The sequence below is a fragment of the Eumetopias jubatus genome, unplaced genomic scaffold, assembly GCF_037043125.1.
Source record: "Eumetopias jubatus isolate StellerSeaLion01/CBP00866 unplaced genomic scaffold, mEumJub1_p1.0 scaffold_1, whole genome shotgun sequence".
Lineage (NCBI taxonomy): Eukaryota > Metazoa > Chordata > Mammalia > Carnivora > Otariidae > Eumetopias > Eumetopias jubatus.
Window position 1 is genome coordinate 163,462,459 of NW_028274807.1, and position 22,888 is coordinate 163,485,346.

General features: G+C 49.2%; 1 protein-coding gene across 1 annotated transcript in view; it reads left to right on the top strand.

The window, feature by feature from the left end:
- The window catches only part of FGD5 (FYVE, RhoGEF and PH domain containing 5), a 118,680-nt gene that overhangs the window by 51,057 nt on the left and 44,735 nt on the right, over positions 1-22,888 (top strand). The window contains exons 4-5 of the mRNA XM_028101778.2: positions 16,554-16,612; positions 16,725-16,755. Of these exons, the coding sequence (XP_027957579.2) occupies positions 16,554-16,612; positions 16,725-16,755 (90 nt within the window). The remainder of the gene's footprint in view (positions 1-16,553; positions 16,613-16,724; positions 16,756-22,888) is intronic.

Sequence of the window (22,888 nt, forward strand, 5' to 3'; positions counted from 1 at the left end):
AACCCTGTGGTGTGGTGGTGGACACAGAAATTAAGTAAATTGGGCGCCTGGGTGGCTCAGATGGTTAAGCGTCTGCCTTCGGCTCAGGTCATGATCCCAGGGTCCTGGGATCGAGTCCTGCATTGGGCTCCTTGCTCAGCAGGGAGTCTGCTTCTCCCTGTCCCTCTGCCTCTCCCCCTGCTTGTTCTCTTTCTGTCTCTCTCACAAATGAATAAATAAAACCTTTTAAAAAATAAAAATTAAAAAATAAAAAAAGAAATTAAGTAAATTTCCCAGGGCCACTCTGCTAGTGATTGAAGGGGTTGGACTCAAAACCAGGTCTGGCTGGTTCCAAGCCCTGTGTTTGTTTGTTTCCCCCTGTAGCCCTGGAAGACTTCTCTTACCTCTCCACTTCGTCCTCTCTCCCCAAAAAGAACTGTTGCCTCCTTGAGGGCAAGGGAGAGGAGCTTTGAGTTAGTGGTACCAGTTAGAGATGATTGTGGCTTTTCTGGGCATCCCCTGGAGTCGTGGAGCCTGGGAGCAAAAAGATAGTTGCTATTTGGGATCTGATCCCCACTCTGAAGTTGGGAATTGGGTCTGGGTACCAAGCCAGGAAGAGTTGAAGGGCTGACAGAGCAGTGGGGCATACTTTCTGTATCTCAGGGTCCTCCACGTGGTGCTGGTTCCCCGCCATAGCACCAGGTTCTCTGTTAAACCTTCCTCTGAGACCACCTGTATCTCCTCCAGCTGTGTAACCACTGGCCAGTCACTTCCCATTATAGGACCTCAGCTTCCCTATCTGTAAAATAAGAACATTAATAGTAACTGGGCTGTGGGAGGGTTGAATGAGGGCACCGATGTAAAAGTGCCAGCACATAGTGGGGGCATAATAGCTATCTGTTGTTCCTGTCTGGGAGGCAGAGAGGGAGAAGGGAGGGTCCTGTTTGCTCAGGACCATTGCAAAGACATGAAGTCCTAGGGCCCTGGACATTGGTGGTCACCTGGTTCAGCTTCTCAGCCTTGTGATCTCCGGGCCACTGCATGGCCAGGAGCTTGCAGGAGGTGGGGTAGCATAGGGAATGAGAGGTTCAAACTGAGCTTTGACACTTGCTAGCTGAGTCACTAGCAAATACCACTCTGTTCCTCCGTTTCCCCTTCTGTAAGACTGGGAAAACAATAGTGGTGCCTACTTCACAGTAGTTCTGAGAATAAATAAATCTGAGGAGACGAATGCCTGGCATGCAGTAAAAGAACACACGAAGGTCAGAGTGGGTGGGACCGTGGTAGGACAGGGAAGCAACCTGCACAGGGTCCAGTCAAGCTCAGTGATAATGGCAGGGTTGCAGAACTGAGGCAGCTCCTGCCTGGTACAGGGACCCCTTATGTGCCCTGGAACCAGAGCTACATAGAACCAATCAGTGGCCAGCCAAATGCAGGGCCCACTAGTGTTCTGTCACTCTGAGAGCACAGACAGAGAAGCGTGGGTGTAGACTCCTCGCGGCTGGTCAGTTCGCCCTCAGGAGCCCAGCCTTCTCACCTAGCGAATGTACTGAGCATCCTTTCCCTTCTGCCCTCGAGGCTTTCGTAATGAACCACAGTGGCAATCACCTTTAAAAATCAAGTTTTCGTTGCACAAGTCATGCTCTACTGGATTCTTCTCATAAAGTATGAAGTCATTACAGGTGAGGGTTGGGTGCCCTGGGGTACTCATTCCTAGTTCCTGTGTCCCCAAGGAGGTAGCTGTGGTATGCAGTTTGGTGTGTATCTTCCAGAACCTTTTCCCTGTATTCACCTATGTGTATCATTCATTATGAGAGGAAAATGGATTCGGTATTGTTTGTGGAGTGGTTGTTTACATATGTTGAATCATATCAAACTGTAAGAAACCTGGCGTAATCAAAAGGAATGAGATCTTGCCATTTGCAACGACGTGGATGGAACTGGAGGGTGTTATGCTGAGTGAAATAAGTCAATCAGAGAAAAACATGTATCATATGACCTCACTGATATGAGGAATTCTTAATCTCAGGAACAAACTGAGGGTTGCTGGAGTGGTCGGGGGTGGGAGGGATGGGGTGGCTGGGTGATGGACATTGGGGAGGGTATGTGCTACAGTGAGCGCTGTGAATTGTGTAAGACTGTTGAATCACAGATCTGTACTTCTGAAACAAATAACGCAACATATTTTAAGAAAAAAGAAAAAGAAGAAGATAGCAGGAGAGGAAGAATGAAGGGGAGTAAGTCAGAGGGGGAGACGAACCAGGAGAGATGATGGACTCTGAAAAACAAACTGAGGGTTCTAGAGGGGAGGAGGGTGGGGGGATGGGGTAGCCTGGTGATGGGTATTAAAGAGGGCACATTCTGCATGGAGCACTGGGTGTTATGAACAAACAATGAATCATGGAACAGTACACCAAAACAAATTATGTAATATATGGTGATTAACATAACAATAAAAAATTTTTTAAAAAAGATAGTGAAAAAGATTTGGAGAGGGAAAAAAAAAAAAAGAAAGAAACCTGGCGTAACTTGGTTGCATTCACTCACTGGTATCTTATAGAGATTTTTGCATATTGCTACATAGCGTTCTGATTTTTTTTTTTTAACTGCTGTATGGTATTCCCATTTATGGGTATGCTGTCCTTTGTTTTGCTATCCCCCTGCTGAGGGACCTTTACAGTGTTTCTAATTTTTAGGCTCTACCAACAGTATTACATTGCACTTGTTCACACACCTCCTTATGCACATGCTTCTCTCTAGGGTAGATCTCACAAGGGGATTGGTGGCTCAGAGAGGCTCATTTTCAGTCTTCGTACCTGCTACCACAGTGACCCCCAAGAGGCCGTGACAGGGCACCTCCTCCTGGCAGCCCTCAGTGTGGGAGAGTTCACCAACTGCTGGGCCATGTGCAGCTGTGAAGGGAGATTTCTGGAGGGAGCAATCTTTCCTGGCTCCTTCTTGCTGTAGAAATTTGGGTGGTCTGGGGGGCAGGGGGAAGGAGCATTCACTCCTCATTCTTTCATCTTCCACCGTCTCTGAGAAGTCTACTTCCCCAGAAGGCAAAGACCTCTCCCGCTCTGTGCCTCCGTCACATGGAGGGGGTAAAGGAGCCAGATTTCCCATCTCCAGCCACCTCTAAGGAGCAGACCTGGGGAAAGTATGAATGATAGTGGAATTGCTTCCCCCGGGCCTCAGGAGGCGTGTTTCGGGTGAGCCCCACCCTTCCTAGAGTTTGATGTAAAAACAAATGTGAGGTGGTGAGCTCCAGTCTTCCCGATGTTTTGAGGTGGCCGCATCAGAAGGAGAGAGACTTGGAGCAGGACGGGAAGCTGAGCCCAGCTGTCCACCCGCCTGTCTGACTTCTCCCTCTCTTCTACTCAGAGATATTCAGGGGGTGTGGGTTAAAGGAAAGAGGGGGCAAAAAAGGAAAAGCAAGAAGGACATAAAAACAGATCCAGCTGTGAAAGGAGACAAAGGCTGTCTTGGCATGTCACTCCTCCCTGACAGCAGGCCCGGTTTTCAGACTAACTGAGACTTTTCAAGCTAAATACCAGCTCCCTGGAGACCCGCCCAGGAGTTCATGGCCTCTCTGAGCCACCTTGTCCCTCCACCTCCTCCTCCCTTTGTCTGAGTCCTGTTGTCACCACGTTTCCCCGACGGGTCCACCCTCGAGCACAGGCCGAAGTTTGCCCTGTCCTCTGGAACAGGCCTGTCCTGCCGTGATGCCCTCCCGGGCCCCGCCCAGACAGGTCCTCTTTTCCCTGGCTGCATGCATGGTCCAGGCGGCCTGGTCTGGGCCTTCTTGCTGGCTTCGTGCCCCCAGGCCTTGCACCTGCCACCTTGCCCTGACCATCTGCTTGAACCCTGGTTATTTCCACTAGACCAGTCCCCACCTCGCTGAAATGTCGACACATGCTTTCTCCATGCCAGTCTTCTCAACCGTTTTTGCAGCCCTGAACATTGGCTCCATGGCATGTGCTCACTCCTCCTAGTCCCTGGGAGGCCCTCCTAAACCTGCAGAAGCTTCCTCAGGCTGTAGCCTGTTCCTTCCCAGAAAACAACCTCGTCCCCTGGCGAACATGAACTCCCTCCCGTCTGCATCGTCTCTCTGTATCCTCACTCAGTTTCTCCCCGTCCCTCCTCTCAGCGGAAATGTATTTACTAAGTACTCACTGAGCACCTACTATGTGCCAGGTACCCTTCCAAGGGCTTAAGATACAATAGCCATAAGACAGACCAGGTGCCTCCCTGCCCTGGTGGAGTTTCTGCTCGAGTGAAGGAGATGTTCAGTTAGAAGGCTCCTAAGGTGGGTTTAGGCAGTGAAAGTGCTATAGCATCAAACACACAGAACAAACCTTGGTGGTGGGAGCAGGGCGCCTGGGGTGGGACGAGGGGGGAAATTTAGGCGGAGAGGCTAGAGAAGGCTTTTTTTTCCAATGAAAAAATTGGTGTTAAAATACACATAACATAAAAATCCACCATCTTGACTATTTTTAAGTGTCCAGTTCAGTGGCATTAAGTACATTCACCCTGTTATACAACCATCTCTACCATCCATCCACAGAACTCTTCATCTCCCCACTGAAACTCTGTCCCCATTAAACACTAACTGCTCACCCCCTTCCCCAGCCCCTGGTGGCCACCCGGCTGCTCTCTGCTTCTATGACTTTGACCGCTCTGGGGATGTCATGGAAATGAGATGGGGTCATATGGAATTTGTCCTTCTGTGACTAGTTTATTTCTCTGAGCATAATGTCCTCAAGACACATCCATGTTGTGTCCTGTGTCAGAGTTTCCTTCCTTTTTAAGGCTGAAGAATATTCCACTTGTATGTACACATCACATTTTGTGTGTCATTCATCCATCGATGGGGACTTGGGTTGCTTCCACTGTTGGGCTATTGTGAGTATTACTGCCACGAACATGGTGCACAGATGTCTCTTCAAGACACTGCTTCCAGTTCTTTTGTGTATGTCTCCAGAAGCGGAGTTGCTAAATCATGTAATTCTATTTTTAATTTTTTGAGGAACCGCCATACCATTTTCCACAGTGGCTGCCCCATTTTACATTCCGACCAGCAGTCGGAAGGCTTCTGGTTTCTTAGAGAAGGCCTTTATGACGGGGAGGAAACCTTTCAGCAGGGAGCTGAATGGTGTGAGCCAGCAAGAACTGGCAGGGTCTAAGGACAGAGCATTCTGGGCAGAGAACAGCAACCCAGAGGCAGGAAGGCGGGAATGAGCCTCAGGAGCTAGACCAGGTCAGTAGACGGAGCACAGGAGAGGGAGATGGGCTGCAGAGATTCTTTAGGACTTCCCTCAGCCTACAGACATACTCAAGTCTTCCCCACTCCCCCACCTCCCTTCCTGCCCACATCTGCCCTACACAACCCTCCCTGACCTCGTGAGCCAGGGTCTCCATGCTGTCCGCCTCACACCCTGAGCCTCAGCTCTGGTGGCCTCTTGCCTTGGGATTTCCCTCTTCCCTTGGTTTTCACTGGCGACCTTCTGTCCTGGTTTTCTCCGTACTTCTCTGACTATCCAACTCTGTGCCTCCACACCAGGCATTCACTTCCCAAGGCCCGAGCTCTTCCATCCTGTGCTCTGCTCAGGCAGCCCATTCCAGGGCAGCAGCCAGCCCTACTCAGGTGCTGTTGCCAGAGCTGACCTCCTGCTCTGACTCTTCTCTGCAGCCCCACCCTCCAGCCTCCAGCTGAACTTTTGGTCCCTTCTTGGAAGCCCCACAGATATTGTCGTCCCCCCTTATTCACAGTTTCGCTTTCCGTAGTTTCAGTTGCCTGTGATGAGCTTGATCTAGGAGCAAGTGATCCTCTTTCGGACATAGATTCAGAAGGCCAGTAGTCACCTAACACCAGGTCACAGCACCCACATCATTTTGTGTCACTTCATGTCATCATGTTGGCATTTTATCATCTTACATCCTCACAAGAAGAACCAGGGTGTGTACAGTACTATAAGGTACCATATAAGGTATGTTTAGAGAAGCCACATTCACATAACTTTTATTGTAATTGTCCTATTTTATTACTAGTTACTGTTGATCTCTTACTGTGCCTACTTTATTTTTTTAAAAAGATGTTGTATATTTATCTGAGAGAGCGCCCACGTGCCTGCATGAGCAGGGGGGAGGGGGAAGGGCAGAGGGAGAAGCAGGCTCCCTGCTGAGGCCCTGTGGGACTCGATCCCAGGACTCCAGGAACCCAAGGCTCCAGGATCAATGACCTGAGCCAAAGGCAGCCGCTTAACCCACTGAGCCACTCGGGCGCCGCCTGTGCCTACTTTATAAATTAAACTTTATCACAGGTGTGTGTGTCTAGGAAAACACTATATACAGGCATACTGCGTTTTATTGCACTCTGCTTTGTTGTACTTCACAGACACTGCATTCTTCACAAACTGAAGGTTTGTGACAACCCTGTAGCAAGCAAGTCTGTTGGCACCATTTTTCCAGCAGCATTTACTCATTTCGTGTCTCTGTGTCACATTTTGGTAATTCTCACAGTGTTTCAAACTTTTCATCATTATTATATTTGTTATGGTGATCTGTGACCAGTGATTACGACTCAGCATTTTGTAACAATGGTACATACGTTGTACTTTAGAGTAATGCTTTTCACAGTTAATAGAATACAGTATGGTGTAAACCTAATTTTTATACACCGGGAAACCAAAAAACTCATTTGACTAGCTTTACTGCGATATTTGCTTTATTATAATGGTCTGGAAAGACTCACAGTATCTCCAAGGTATGCTCATGTGGGGTTTGGCACTATCTGTGGTTTCAGGCATCCTCTGGGAGTCTTTAGACATACCCCCAAAGATAAAGAGGGTCTACTGTACCTCTGACTCAGCACATCCCAAACTGAACTCAGCATCTTCCCATCCCTTCCGCCTGCTTCCCCTCTTGTGTCTGCCATTCCGGGTGTTGGCACCAGATTCTAAAGATTTGAAATCCCTGGCATTTCATTTTCTATTGTCATGTGTTAATCACAGATCAAATGAAAATCAACAAACCCAAGGCCTTTGGCCAGGCATCACGAAGGATTCAAAAACAAGTTCTATCCATTCTTCAAACCCACTTCAGCGTCTTTGCACTTGCAGTTGCCTCCACCTAAAGCACTCATCCCACCCTTTGCACAGCTGGCTAAGGGTTTCAAATTAAATGTCACCTCCTCAAAGAGGTCTCCCCTGCTCACTCTGCAGTGCTTGGTTGCAGCATTCCTGTCTACTTCCTTCCTCATACTTATCTCAAGCTGTGATTAGGTCTTTCTTTTCTGTTTACTTGCATGCCAGTTGCCTTTCCCCGTAAGAATAGCTCCAAGAGGGCAGGGCCACGTTTCTTTTTAAAATTTTATTTATTTATTTATTTATTTATTTATTTATTTATTTGAGAGAGTGCTCACGAGTGGTGGGGGGAGGGGCAGAGGGAGAAGCAGACTCCCCACTGAGAAGGGAGCCTGAGGTGGGGCTCCATCCCAGGACCCTGAGATCACGACCTGAGCCAAAGGCAGACGCTTCACCGACAGAGCCTCCCAGGCACCTCCAGTGCCAGACTTCTGTTCACATTTGTGTCCTCACCGCCTGGCACATAAAATAGTACTGAGTAAATATTCTTGAAAAAACTAATAAATAAACGAATACATTAGACTCAGTTCCTGCAGTCAAGGAAAACAAACTTAGATGCATGACAATTTAATAAAATGAAAACCCTTGTTTGGCCCTGTATAATTTACTTTGCACAGTGAGGGGCAGAGCTGGGAGCCAGCCCAGGTTCTCACCAGCTCCCCAGTAATGATGCAGAGGGTGTGACAGTTCAGGAGACTAACACAAGAGACATTTCAAGGCAGTGCGAGTGGAGAAGGATGAGGGATACAGACTCTCAGAGACCAGGGGCTCAGGTCTGGAGGCGGCCAGGGCACCTGCATGTCCCACACCCCTTGTTCAGAGTCCTGGAGGGCTTTGGGACTGTCTGGAGCCAACGGGCTGGGTACAGAGACAGTTAGGATGCCCTGACCCTCAGAACTTGTTCTGTGTCTTGATTTTCCTCTCCACTTTGTCTAGATGTGCCCGTGGCCCCAGTGTGGGATTGGGGCCTCCATCACACTCACCCTCCCTTTCTCCTTCCTGGTTTCCTGGCAGCTACTCTGTATACCTAGTCTGCAGCCCTGTTGCCCAGAGTTGGCTGTGGAGACCTGCAGCACCCCAGACTCACCACGTCAGGATCCCCAGCAGCGTGTGTCTGCTCACTGAAGTGTGAGCTCTGGCCTGTGTGCATCAGCCAGCCAGTTTGTATGGAGCCCCCACAGGGCCCTCAGCCGTCCGAGGTGCCAGGAAAGAAGCCAGAGGGGTGCCCAACCATGGGGCACTCACAGCCAAGGTGGAGAGTGAAAACGCTGCTGACACGATAGTCTCTAAACCTTACATTTATGTTTTATGCTCTTTTCTGAATGTTCTATCTCAGGAGTTAAAAACAATGGCTGCCTGTGAGATAGAACAGTTGTGGGGAAGCCCCAGTGTCCTCAGCTGTGTGAGCTAAGCTCCGAACAGGGTAAGTGGCTCAAGTCTTAAGAGTCTGGGCAATCAGGGAGGCTTCCAGGAGGCGAGGCCTTAATGCTCCACAAAGGAGAGTAGGATGTGGTTAAGTGGAAAGGAGAAGGAGGGTCCATAGGAGGCTCAAACACACAGCGTGGAGTCCAGCCATTGACTGGCTTCTTGAGGTCATGGCTGGTCCTTTCTTGACCTGAAGTGAGATGGTGAGGACAGGAAGACCGAATATTGTATGAGCCATGTACTGGCCTTGTCAGTGAGAACTTGCCAATCACAGTTACAACCACTCTCTTAGGATTCTAGAAGCTGAGAGAGCTCACAGGGGCATTTTAATATCACTCTGTTTTGTTTTGTTTTTTAAATATTTTATTTATTTATTTGTCAGAGAGAGAGAGCGCGCGGCAGGCAGAAGGAGAGGGAGAAGCAGACTCCCCGCTGAGCAGGGAGCCCGATGCAGGGCTCGATCCCAAGACACTGGGATCATGACCTGAGCTGAAGGCAGACGCTTAACCATCTGAGCCACCCAGGTGCCCCTATTTTGTTTTTAATTGCGGTAAGAACACTTCACGTGAAATCTACCCTCTTAGTGTCCATTGACGGATGAATGGGTAAACAAAGTGTGGTCTCTTCATACAACGGAATATTATTCAGCCTTAAAAAGGAAGGAAATCCCATCACATGATATAGCACGAAGGAACCTGGGGGACATTGTGCTAAGTGAAGTTAGCCAGTCGCAGAGGGACAAATACTGCATCATTCCATTTACACGAGGAATCTAAAACAATTGAAGCAGACACTAGAATGATGGTTGCCAGGGGCTGGGAGAGAAGGACATTGAGAGTTGCAATTCAGGGGGTATAGTGTCCCAGTTATGCAGGAGATTGCTTTGTCTTACAGGAAGGAAAACTAAAGCTCATGCAGAAGCTGTCGCCTGCTGAGGGTTATCAGCAGGTTCAAGGCAAAGTCCGCAGTAGAAATCAGGTTTCCTGATCTCCTTTTAGGAGCCTTCCCAGATAACATGCTGCTTCTGTGAATGTGTTACAAACTGCATCCAGAACCAAAGATTCCTTCCAAAACTAAAAGCAGCCTGGCTTCAGGAGCTAGAATAAAACAGGTGTCAGCATGAACTGGAGGCAGCCACTGGGTCCTGGGGGAGCCAAGGGACTTCTGTCTGGTCCTGCCTTCTCCCCGCCTCCTCCTGGCTGGTGTTGCCTCTCTCTTACCGTCTTTATCCCTTCTCTGCCTCCTGTGGGAGCACAGCTGACAGCTGGGATAAAGATGAGCCGTGTCTCCCTGAGCTGTGTCTGAATTTCCCAGTGGCTGCTGAAGGCTGTGCTGGAAACCCCGACCTGAGTCCCCAGGGGCCTGACAATGTCTGTGATGGTGGTGCCTGGAGGAACTTCAGAGACAACGCTCTCCAGGAGTCTGGTGCCACCTGCGAGTCCTGAGCACTCTCCCTTCTCCAGATGTGACCTCAGAACACTCCAGCAAGCCCCCTCACTGGGACCCTCACAGGATTTCCCCAGGGCTTGAAACAGCCGTGGAAGGCAGCCCCTCCCCCCTTCTGGGTGGATTTTTCTTTCAATGGGCTGTGTGGCTGAGGAGGCTGGCAAATCTGGAGCATCAGGATGCCTGCCCTGGTGCTCTGCAACCCCCTTCCCCCCAGATTTAGTGTGTGACTCAGAGACACGGAGATTATAGGGGAGTTCTGGCACAGGGACCTGCAGGAACCGAAAAGGCCCAGAGGTAGGGAGAAACAAGGTGTAATACTGAGTTCTGTGAGGCATGGAAGAATATAGGAGAGGTGTCCGGAAACGGTCTCTAGGCTGAGTCACAGGCAAAAGGTAGGACTTAATCTGTGCCTCAGTTTCCTCATCTGCAAAATGGAGGTAATAAGAATAGTACCTTGCTTATAGGTTGTTGGGAGGATTCAGTGAGAATACATGTAAAAAGCTGGAGCCATTCTTTGCACATACTAAGTGTTCAATGAATGTTAGCCGTTCTGTTAAGTAGGTATTATTACTATTATTACTACCACCATGTTACAGATGAGGTTCAGGGAAGAGAAATCACTTGTATAAGGCATAGGTGTAGGGAGGTGTGGAGCTCGGAATTTGAACCCAGGTCTTCTGACACCAGAGCACAGGCTCTCACCATCATTCTGAATGATAAGTTCTTTCTGCAAGTGCTGGGGAATCACAGGAGCCACTGGGGGCTGTGAGTGACAGCAGAAGGTGGCCACCATGACCTAGGATGGATTGGAGTAGGTGAAAGACTGGAGCTCCCAAAGAGCTAAGAGACAAGCTCAGTTGAGGGTGGAGGGATGCTAGGAGCTCTGGTCTAAGATGGGGGCCAGAAGGTTCATCACTTCTGAGATAGGGCAGTTCTAGTGTGGGGAAGGCCCAGGTAGGTGGAATGGGTGTACCTGTGGCGAAAGTCATCAGAGAAGGAGGGGTCAAGGGGCTGAGAGGCGGAGGGTCCTGGAGTGGGGAGTGGAGTGCCCTGGTAACTACAGATAGGGAGAACTGAGCCAAGCGCCAAGACCCCAGGACATGGGGCTTGGCCAGGGGCTGGCAGAGACAAGTGTGGAAAGAAAAGAGGTGGCTGTTTAAGGACAGGGCAGGTGTGAACCCAGGAGGCCTGTAAACGGGGAAGGTGGTGAGAAACCAGGAGCTTTGGGAATGGTTTCTTCCTCTTCTATAAAGTAGGACATTGTGGAGAAGGACCGTGTGGCCCCTGGGCCTACTTGGGGCCATCCTGAGGGCCGGACCATAAAGCCGGGGGTTCGTTGGCCTGCTTTTCACAAAACAATAATTATTACTATGACTATTACACAGTGATAACAATGCCTCCCTCCTCTGTGGCTCTTCACTGAGAAGAGCTTTTCCACCTACAATCCTGTATGAGCTTTGCAACAGCCTCTAAAACAGCAGTTGTCAAAATCTTTTGGTCTCACATCTCTCTCCTCTTAAAAATGATTGAGGACCCCAAATTTTTTGTTTCTATGAGTTTTATCTGTCAGTATTTACCACATGAAAAGGTAACACTGAGAAAAATTTTAAACATCTCTTAATTCATTTAAGAGTAACAGTAATGGGTCCATTGCATGTTAACATAAATGGCATTTTTTATGAAGAATAACGTTTCAAAAAAACTTAGGAGCGTAACACTGGTTTCCCATTTTTGCAAATATTCATAGGGTCTAGCTTCCTAGAAGACAGCTGGATTCTCCCAGCTGCCTCTGTGCTCAGTCTGTTGGAATTGTTGTTTGGGCCAGCTTCACAGATGAGTAGTCGGAAAAGGGAGACGGAACCCCAGAGGTTCTCAGGCCACGCTTGAGGAACTGCTCTTCTAGAAGGAGGCTAAGCACCCACATGTAATAACCGGAGAAACTGAGGCATGGAGACAGAGGACTAGGGCTGCTAGCTCTTTCTGTGACTGCTACCAGGAGGGTCCCTAAAGGAGGACTAGCCCTCCCATCCTGGTCCCAGAATATCCTGGGGTTGACTGGCTGGTTTGCCTGGGGCCTGGGGAGGAAGTGCAGGACTGGGCGGCCCTGGGGAACTGGGAAGATAAGCTGCTTCGGCCTTGGGCAGAGGGGCCAGCGGTGGCCTGATACAACACTCACAGCGTCAGCCTGAGAAACGTGATAGCGCAGGCCCTGGCGCCCCCAGCCCCCACACTCCTGGGAGGAACCCTGTTCCCAGAAGTCTGTCCCTGGACACTGCCGTCAACCTCGCAGTTCATTTCCTGGTTAAACAAACATCTATATTAAATGGCCCGGTTGGGCAACGCCCAGTAGCAGCTTCTGAGGAGAGCCTCGGGCACATGGCCTGCCAGGCCCCCTTCTTGTCCGGCTGGTGAAGACACATCCATCATTGGCAGAGTCACTCAGGCAGGACAGCCCCGTGCGTCCCACCCAGAGTCTGCCCGTCTGGCAGGAGAGGTTGGGAAGGACGTGCAGAGTGGCCCGTGCCCCAGTCTGCCCCTGACAGCTTTGAGATCAAAACAATGGTAATGGTGACAACTCTGAACATTGGGGTGGGCCTGACCACTCCCATCCATCATCTCATCGTCCCGTCCTTGCACGGTGGGAGTGCTGACCTCATCTTCTGGGCTTGCCCTCAGCTGCATAGCCACTCGTGGCCTGGCTGGGATGTGGGTCCGGGCATCCTGACTTCCAGCATAGCTCTCTTTCTTGTTTAGCATGCTCCGAGGTAGGCACTGCTCCGAGGGTCGGAGATCAGAGGGAACCGAGTCAGAGGACTAGCCTGGGCGCCCCCTGGAGTGCCAGACTCCTGCTGCCGCCTTTCCAGCACAGGTGAAGAATAGGTGTTTCCAACTTGAGAAACCCTGCCATCTGTCATGAGCAGAGATGACATTTACCAAGTGCTTACTGTGTGCCAGATGCACTGCTAAGTGCTTGGTTGTTGAAGCCAGACTGCCCGGTTTTGAATTTTGGCTCTGCCACTTACTAGCAGTGACTTTGGGCAAAGGTTAGAATTTACCTGCGCCTCAGTTTCCTCATCTGCAAAATGGAGGTAATAAGAATAGTACCTTGCTCATAGGTTGTTGGGAGGATTCAGTGAGAATACATGTAAAAAGCTAGAGCCATTCTTAGCACATACCAAGTGTTCAATGAATGCTAGCTGTTCTGTTATTAAGTAGGTATTATTATTTTATTTTATTACCACTGTGTTACAGATGGGGCTCAGAGAAGAGAAATCACCTGTTCAAGGGCATAGGTGTAGGAAGGGGTGGAGCCCAGAATTCGAACCCAGGTCTTCTGACATCAGAGCACGCACTCTCAGCATCATGCTGGATGACAAGTGAGAATCGAGTCACAGGCCTCTGGGAGATAGGAGGTCATCTTGTCTTCATTTTATAGGGGAAGAACCTGAGTGTGAGATCTCCTGACCCCTGTCCTTTCTCTACAAGGTCATTCTCTTGATGGAAACTTGACCACAGGGTTTCTTAGCTGTTAAGTCTCGTCCTGGCAGAATATATTTTCCATTGCAAGGGTTTTGTTTACAAAGCCTTTTCACATGTGGGACTCTGCAGGAGCCCCTGCCTGGGAGGAGTGAGCTGCTCTTGTCCACAGAGCCCCACACTAGCCCTGCAGTTGCAGAAGGCAGACAGTGAGTCACGATTCGGCGCCTGTGGAAGGGCGGGAGGCCAGGTGAGGCTGGAGGCCTCTGCAGGCCTCGCTGTTTTCCCCTCCTCCATGGATGCTGTGATAGCCCGCCAAGAGGCAGCAGTGAGATGCAAGAGGGAGACTGACAAAGGACCCAAGTTCTGCCCTATTTGGGTGGCCTTGAAGAGAATGAAATCTCCAAAAACACTATGCTTCTTAGCCAAGAAACTGTTAGGGATGGAGCAGCTAGAGAAGGGAATTCATTTATTGAATGCCTACTGTGTGCCAGGCACTGTATCTCATTTCCTTTATTTATTCAGTTGATTGAACATCTCTAGTGCAAGGATAGCATCAGGTAGTGTGGTTGCTATAAAGAAGAGCAGAGCAAGATCAAAGGTTATAACAAGTGGCTCTCACCCAGAGGTGAGATTTTGCCCTCCCCCCGCAGAGGACATTTGGCAATGTCTAGAGACATTTTTGGTTGTCCCAACTTGGGGTGGGGGGTTGCTCCTGTCATCCAGTGGGTAGAAACCACAGATGCTGTTAATGATCCTACAGTACATAGGACAGCCTTTACAACCAAAGCTGCCTGGCCTAAAATGTCAGTAGTTCCAAAGCTGAGAAACCCTGGGGTAGAGAATGACTTTGGGTGATCTTTATGTGGGTCAGGTGGTCATGGATGGGCACAATAAGGATGGGACTTTTGATCTGAAAACATCAGACAGTAAGAATGAGATCTGGGAAAGAGCATCACATGCAGAGGGAACAGCAAGTACAAAGACCTTGAGTCAGGAATGTATCATCAGAAAGGCTAGTGCACGAGGGGCGCCTGCGTGACTCAGTCGGTTGGGCATCTGCCCTCGGCTCAGGTCATGGTCCTGGGGTCCTGGGATCAAGCCCTGCGTCAGGCTCTCTGCTCAGCAAGGAGCCTGCTTTCCCTCTCCCACCACCCCCACTCATGTTCTCTCTCACTATCTCTCTCTCTCTCAAATAAACAAAATCTTAAAAAAAAAAAAAAAAAAAGGCCAGTGCAGGAGATCAGGCTGATTATTCTCCACCATATTTCAGATTAAAAAAAACTGAGGCTCAGAGGAAAGTTTGCCAGCCGCCATACAATTACACAATGTAGGAGCCGGGATTTGAACTGGATATGCTTCGTCCCAGAGTCCCTTTGCTTTCCACTACCTCAACTGCTACTCTCAGAGGCATGGCTCAGCCTTCATTTTGCAGTTGAGACTTCTCCCCTATTTGGCCCTGTAAATTATTTTTTTCTTATTCCATCCCTGAGCACTTGGTTCTGGCCCTGGTTTCTACCTCAATAAGAAAAACCACAAAGATAATGATAGCCATTACTTCTGTAGTGCTTACTGTGCACCAGGTGCTATTCTGCGTGAGAGATATCTATATAGATACATAGACAAGAGATAGAGAGATCTCTACATATGCACTCATTTGGTCTGCACAATATGCAGGTTTTAGGTACCCTTATTCTGTTGTGCCCGTTTTATCGATAGGAAAATTGAGGTATAGAGAGAGGCTAAATGACTTGTTCAACTAGTAAAAGGCAGAAGTAGGATTTGAGTCCAAACTACCTAGTTCCAGGGTCTGTGCTCTTAACCGTAACACTGTGTAGTTGCTCTCTCAACAGGTAGTGAGTTTCTAGTCATTAGAGTAGATCATTCACTCGACCAGTGGCTCTTTGAGTTTAGTCACACACAAGTTCAGCATAGAAGGGAATTTAGAGGTCACTTTATTCAGACATGGAAAGACTGTGGCCCAGTCTCAGAAAGTGACTTGAACAGGTTGTACCAGGAGGCAATGGTAGAGCCGTAACCAGAAGCCAGGTGTCCCACCCAAGTGCCTTCTGCTCCGCTGTGGGCCACCCCACCCCCAGACTTGCCTGCACATTCCTGGCACCTGCTGTCCTGTCAGGCTGCCCCATAGTGTCTTTGCTCTCCGGGATGCCAACCAGCAGCTGTGTCTGATATTTGTCAGGTTTGAGGCCACAGAGGAGGGGCCTGCTTGTGGCAGAAGGCCTAGGCGTCTGCCTCAGCCCCACCCATCCTTCCTGTTTATAGATATAATCTCAGTTATTCCCAAATCTCACAGGTGCAGAAGCTGGGCCTCAGTGGGTTAAATGGCTCAGCTCCTGAGGTAAGCCAAGACAGTGCTTCCCAAGTGGAATGAATATTTATTCATCCTTTCATTCACTCATTCCTTCTTTCAGCCAATGAAAGCAAGCCTCCTCTGTGTGAGGCACTGGTAGTGCATGGGTGGAATTTATGGTTCCTGCCCTCCCAGAGAGACATACTCGGTATCCTGAGAGGAGAAGGCCCCGGAAAGAATACCTAACCCAGCTGGGTCCGGCAGGGGTCAAGAAAGCTTCCTTGGAGGAGGGGATGGATACCATGGCTAAGTCTTGAAGGGTAACTGGGACTCAGCCGGGCAGAAAAGGGGGAGAGGGCGCCAAGGGGACGGCGCAGGGAAAAGCAGGAAGCGAGAGCCCTCTCTCTGTGCAGAGAACCGCAGGCGGTTCAAGGTTGCGAGGCCTGTGGGCGGATGCCAAGACCACACAGTCGTGAGAGGGGCCCCTAGTGAGCACTTACTGTGTGTTGGGCAGTGTGCTGAGCATCAGCTCAACAACCTTCTGAGTTAGATGCTTTCAATATCCACACTTGCAGGTAAGGAAACCGAGGTGCCGTGAGGTTGAAGATCTTACGGGTAGTGAGAGCCCAGGAATGGGCTGAGAAGCACATGGATTTTTGCCTCCAGCCGTTGGCAGTTCCTTCTGTAAACCGGAGGCTTGCGGAGGTGGGGTCTCCCTTCCCCTCTGAATTGGTGCTGTGCCTCCTAATGACTCTGTTCCCTCCTTGCAGCTGGAAGGACAGTCTAGAGCCCATGTCATCGCACAGGAACTGCTGTCTTCGGAGAAAGCGTGAGTCCCCAAGCAGCTGCCTGTGGCCTTGAGATTGTTAACAGAACGTCACCCCTCCCTGGCTTAAATGGGATGGGAATTAATGCAAACTCAACCCTCTTTCCCTCTGCAGATACGTGGAGATGCTCCAGCACTTACATCTGGTGAGTTAATCATTTCCATTGTCCAAAACTCATTGCCCTTTTACAAGGCTGTGTTATAAGAGGCAGAAAAGCAGTAAGGAGACAGAGGTGATTTCGATGAGCAGAGGCTTGGCAGCAGACAGATGTCCACCAAGGCTTTACGTGGACGTCTGTCTCCTGATTCATGTGCTTCAGGGGGTGAATGGCACTGTGCTTTCCGCGGGTGTGTCTCTCTGCCTGGACCAGAGCTGTATGGGGGGATGTGCTAAGGTTTCTGGAAGGATGTTTGCAGTTTCCTCAGCCCTCTTGTTGAAGGAGGCAGAAGGAGGCAATGGGTCATTGCTGTGTGTGCAAGTTGAGGTGCGTATGTTAGAGTACGTGTGTGGGTGCATGCGTGTTGTGGGGGGTGTATACATGTGTATGTATGTTTAGGTCTGTATGGAGAAGAGGGTATGTTACCAGTGTGACAGGGCAGCTGGGGTAGAGAGAGGCTTTCTCAGTCATCCCAGCACTGGGGCAATAACACCTGAGCCCACGGAGAGGAAATCCTCTGGACTTTCAGAGGAAAGGAGGCCAGACTTGGAGACTACCTGGGTATCAGGCACTGCCACCCTTTCCAACCCACAAAACTGCTTGGAAGGTCTCCCTTTGCAGTCAGTCCAGTTCAGTTCAACAAATATTTTTTGAATACTTGCTGTGTGACAGGAGCTGGGAAGTAGAAAGTCAGATCAGGCAGGTCCTTTTCCAGGAGCTCTCTGGCCAGTGAAGGAAACAGATTAGTAAATGAGTAATCATCTGGAGCACAGGGGGAAGGACTGACAACCTGGGGGAATCTAGGCAGACTTCCCTGAGGAGGTGACTTTTGGGATGAGTCATAAGGAGGGATGAAGGAAGAGGGTACAGCTGAGATGCGGGAAGTGAAGGAACATCAAGGGCACCTGCTCTCTGAGGTCTCTAAGCCATTTCCAGTCCCCTAGTAGTTTAGCATCTGATTCCACACTGTTTCGCATCGTTCACCACGTCCATCCAAGAACATCAGAGCTGGGAACGTCCACCCTGGAGATTTTGTCTGTGGTGATATGGAGGCCCAGAGAGAGTGACTGAGCCAGGGTGAACACCCTGTACTCCCAGTGCACCGTCATGGGTTAATCCTGCATCTCCCAACTACCTTTGGTCCTGCAAGGACCTCTCTGGATGCAGCAGATCACTCAGCACCAAGCCAGGTCTCCTGCGGAATCCAGCTGAGGTCCCAGTCAGTGACATCACCCTACTGTCACATTGCTATGTGAGCAAGGGCCCCCAGGTCCCTGGAAGCAGGAGAGAGCACTACTCTGGTCTGTGCACCCAGCCCCTCATTTTTGCCCTTTAGAATGAGAGCTTTGTCTTCATTATTAAACCCAAAAACCCTCAAGTATGAAGTGTACCACACTCTTACACCTAAAAGATTTCTTTAGGAAGGGCAGGAAGAGGCACTCTCCTGTTTTTTCTTCTCTCTCACTTGCCTCTGAGCTGGCAGCATGACAGAGAGGCTGGGCTTTTTGTTTTATGACTTTGTTAAGAGGGTTTTAACTGGGAAACTTCCATCTGTGTTTGCACTGCTTCCTGCCAGTTGGAAAGATGCTGAAACCGCTGGTAATCCATAATAATATCCTGAGGAGAAAAAAAAAAGAGCCCATAAAAGTCACAACTCATAAGCTAGTTTCGGGAAATTGTGGTCCAGAGCTACATTTATGACGTCAGTGTGTATAGGGACAGAAGTGACAGAAAAGCCCCAGTGTGACTCCAAGTCCTAGCCAGGGACATGAGTCTAAAGGAGACCCATAAACTTCAAGACATTCTCCACCACTCCCAGTCTGGATCCATCTCTGAATGCTAAGATTGGCAGGTTATCTCTCAGAATTCCTCCTTATAGATTTGATGCTATTGAACTCCCAAGGCTCCCAGTGATGGGAAGGGCTGACCATGCATTCTGAACCTCTCTAGCTAGAAAGGTCTCTGGCTCCATTATGCTGTTTTGAGGGGGGAATGGGGTGGCCTCTGGCCTTCTATGTTTGTGATTCAACCCTGTACTTGTGAACTGGTAGACAGAGCTAACTCAGGGATTACTAAAAGTTCTGGTCATCCAAAATTGAATCCTGATGGTCAAGATCCTGTTCTTGCATAGCCTATTAACTAAGAATGGATTTTGTATGTTTTGCTTATTTTATTTATTTATTTAAGATTTTATTTTTTTATTTGGGGGGGTTCAGTGGGGGGAGGGGCAGAGGGAGAGGGAGAAGCAGACTCTCCACTGAGCATGGAGCCTGACTCATGGGGCTCCATCCCAGGACCCTGAGATCATGTCCTAAGCTGGGGTTAGCCACTTAACCAATTGAGTGACCCAGGCACCCCTATATGTTTTAAATGTTTGTGAAAAAAGACAAAGAAGATGCATCAACTGTACTAAGAGTTTTCCATATATTCTGGATACTACACCCTTGTCAAATATATAATTTGAAAAAAAGAGGTGAAGAATATATGACTGAGACTGTGTGTGGTCCACAAAGCCTTAAATATTTATTGTGTGTCCCTTTACAGAAAAGGTTTGCTGACTTCTGGTTTAAAGACTCCCTTCTATCCTTCCAGGAATCCAGTCATAAATGCATTCATCCCCCTGCCCATCTATCTGTATAATCAAATTCTCACCCACTCATGTAACCAGCTTTTCACCCACTCGTCTGTCCTTTAATCTATCTATGCCCCCCTATGGCACATCTGTGCTCCCATTCATATCCCCGCCTCAATTCACCCACTGTTCAGAGGTCTACCCATCCTCCCATCCGCCCATCCTCCCATCCACCCATCCCCCATCCATCCAACCATCCATCCACCTGGCTTATTCCTTTCGGATGGGACATCACAGGATTTTTACAGTGCCTATGGCACTGAGATGGGCCTTCAAGCCCCAAAGATAGAAAGGCCTAGAAATCTGCCCTTGAATAGATGTCTCTTATTTGTGGGGGAAAAGGGTGGAGTGGGGAGGAGAAATAGGTAAATAGTCAGTTATGCTACTCCATGGTAAGTATAATTTGCACAATTACAGTTTTGTGCAAAATCTGCAGGAGCATGGGGAAGGGAGAGACTTATTCCCCTTTGGGGTATCTGAGAAGATTGGCAGAAGAGGTGCCCCTAAGATGGACTTTGAAGAAGCCTGAGGGACGAGGGCATATAAGGCAGGTGGTCAGCATGGAAATGCTCACAGGCCTGAAGGTACATGATACGTCTGGAGAGTGGTGCATCGTCACACATGGTTAGAACATGGAAAAGTTTGAAAAGGCAGGTTGGAGGTGGAATTGGGGGTCAAATGATTGGTCCAAAAACCAAGTACCTAAAATGCCAGGCCCGGGGTTTATGATAGTTATTTGTTATAGACCTTGAGCAGTTATGTCCCGTGGACATCTTCGATGCTCTGTTTTCGCATCTAAAAAAAAAAAAAAAAAAAAAAATCCCTCCCTAGCAAAAGCTGAAAATTCCTACCATGGGTTCCTCCTTTGGGCTAAGGCATTGAAGGCCTTTTCAGAAGCCAGTCTGCTGACTGGCAGAGGTAACCCTGGAAGTTATCACCATCTGATTCCCCAAGAGAAGCTCCCTCCCCTAAGAGGTCCTGTCTGCCTCTCTGGCACTGCCTCCTACCACTTTTGTTGTTTGCTCCAGCCACTCTGGGCCTTCCCACTCTACTTCACATACTACAAATGCATTTCCGTTGCATGGCTTTTGCACGTGTTTTTCCTGCCGCTGGAATGTCCTACCCCCGATCTTCTCATTGCCAGCTCCTCCTTCTTATTCTGGTGTCAGCTCAAAGTGGTGCCCAAAACTTAGTGGCATAGAACAACCATGTTATTATGCTTGCAAATTCTTTGGGCCAGGAGTTTGGACAGGGCAAGGTTGGGAGAGTGTGTCTCTGCTTCCCAGTATCTGGGGAGGAATTCAAGACTAAGGGCTACTTGATGGCCAGAGGTTAGAATCACCCTAAGTGTCATCTTTCATGGCTGGTGGTTAGTGCTGGCTATTGTCTGGGACCTCCTTTGGGCTGTTGGCCAGAATGCTTACTTGTGACCTCTCCATGTGGTCTCTCTGCATGGGCAAGTTTGGGCTTCCTCACAGTATGGTGGCAGCATTCTAAGACTCAGTGTCCCAAGAGAGAGCCAGGAGGAAGTGCATGGCATTTTTATGATCCAGCCTAAGTCATGTGGCACCACTTCCACCATACTCTATTAGTGGAGACAGTCACATAGGTCTACCCAAGTTCGAGGGGAGGGAATATAATTTCCAGCATCAGTGGGAGAAATATCAAGCTTACATTGCATAATGACCATGTGAGATAGGAGATACTGTTATGAGCCATTTGGGGAAAATACAATCTGGGTCAACGGGAAGTCAACTGAGTTGTCAAGGCTGGGTTCAGCTCAGTGGCTGTGCTTCTTATGTGTTCGTTCTGGGACCCAGGCTGAAGGGACAGCAGGCAACCAGGGAGGGCTCTCCCCATGGTGATGGCAGGGAGTGAGCAGAAACACCGGAGGGCTTCTGAGATTCAGTCTCACGACTGGCACATCATCACTTCTGCCCATGTCCCATTGGCCAGAGCGAGTGCCATGGCCTGGCCCAAAGACAAGGGACAGGGATCTGCTCTCCCCATGAAGAGGCCATGGCAAGGGTGTGGATGCTAGGGGAGGGTAAGGAACCACAGCTGTGCCTCCTCTTCTGCACCATCTCATACTTCTTTTTATTTTCTTCACAGAACCTTTCATATCTAAAAATCATCTAATTTATGTATTTGTTTACTTATGTTGTATTTTCATTTTTGTTCAATTCCAAATACTTTCTAATTCCCCTTGTGATTTCTTCTTTGACCCATGAGTTATTTAAAATTATGTTGTTCCATTTCCAACTATTTGTGAATTTCCCAAATTTCCTCCTACTGCTGATTTTTAATTCCATCGTGGTTGGAGAATGTACTTCGTGCGGTTTTAAATTTATTGAGATTTGTTTTATGGCCTGGCATATAGTATATCCTGGAGAATGTTCTGTGTGTGCTTGAAAACAGTATGTTTTCTGCTCTAGCTGGTGGGTGTCCTATAGATGTCACTTAAGTCAGGCTGATCGACGGTGCTGTTTGAGTTTTCTACATCCTTGCCAGTTTTCTGTCTCATCCTTCTGTCCCTTACTGGGAGTGGGGTGTTGATTACTGAGTTGTCTATCTCTCCCTTCCATTCTATCCACTTTGCTTCATTTATTTGGGGGCTGTTCTTAGGGACTTATTTACTGTCTTGTCTCCCTCACTAAACTCAGAGCTCCTTGAGGGCAAAGATCTTGACTGGTCCCAATCCCAGTGTCTTGTGAGGCCTGGTACACCATCAGGGCTCAGTAAATATCTGATGAATGAGTGATGGCGGGGTCAGTCCTTCCAGCAGTCTTACCACTTCTTCAGTCAGAAATATTTCCTGAGCACCTCTTAGGTGCTGGGTACTGACTGGGTCCTTGCCCTTCAGGAACTGACAGTCTAGGAAAGAGGCACAAAAGGGACAATATTAGTACAATGTTAGGGGCATACTGATCCTGAGAGATTGCGAGGAGGCCCCCAGGCTTCTGGGGGTTGGAGAAGGATTCCCGGAGGAAATATGTGTCAGCTGAGACCTGAAGGATGGGGAGCAGCTGGCCAGGTGAGGAAGGCTTGTACCTGGCAAGGGGGTCTGCATGTGCAGAGGTCTGGGGTCCAGTTAGAGATTGGCGTGTTTGGAAGCTGAAAGAAATGCCACATGGCTGGAGCATGTGTATAAGTGCAGAGTGGTGAGAGGTAAGGGGCAGAGCGGGCAGAGCCCCATGAGTCGTGTTGGGGGGTGGGTTTGCTCTGCTGAAGGTCTATGGGGAGGCCACTGGGTGATGCCAGCAGGAGGTGACACTGGACTGGAGTGCTGCAGGCAGATTGGAGGATGATGTGCTTGGTGATTGGCTGCTGTGGGGTGCAGGAAAGGCAGGGAGGGGTCCAGGCTGACCTCAGATTTCTGGCTTGCTCCCTCACCAGAGCGGCAAGTGCTGGAGGGGGTCAGGTGAGGCATAGGGGTGATGAGGAGTTTAGTGTGGGTCTTGTGAAGCGAGAGGGGTGGGGGAAGGACAT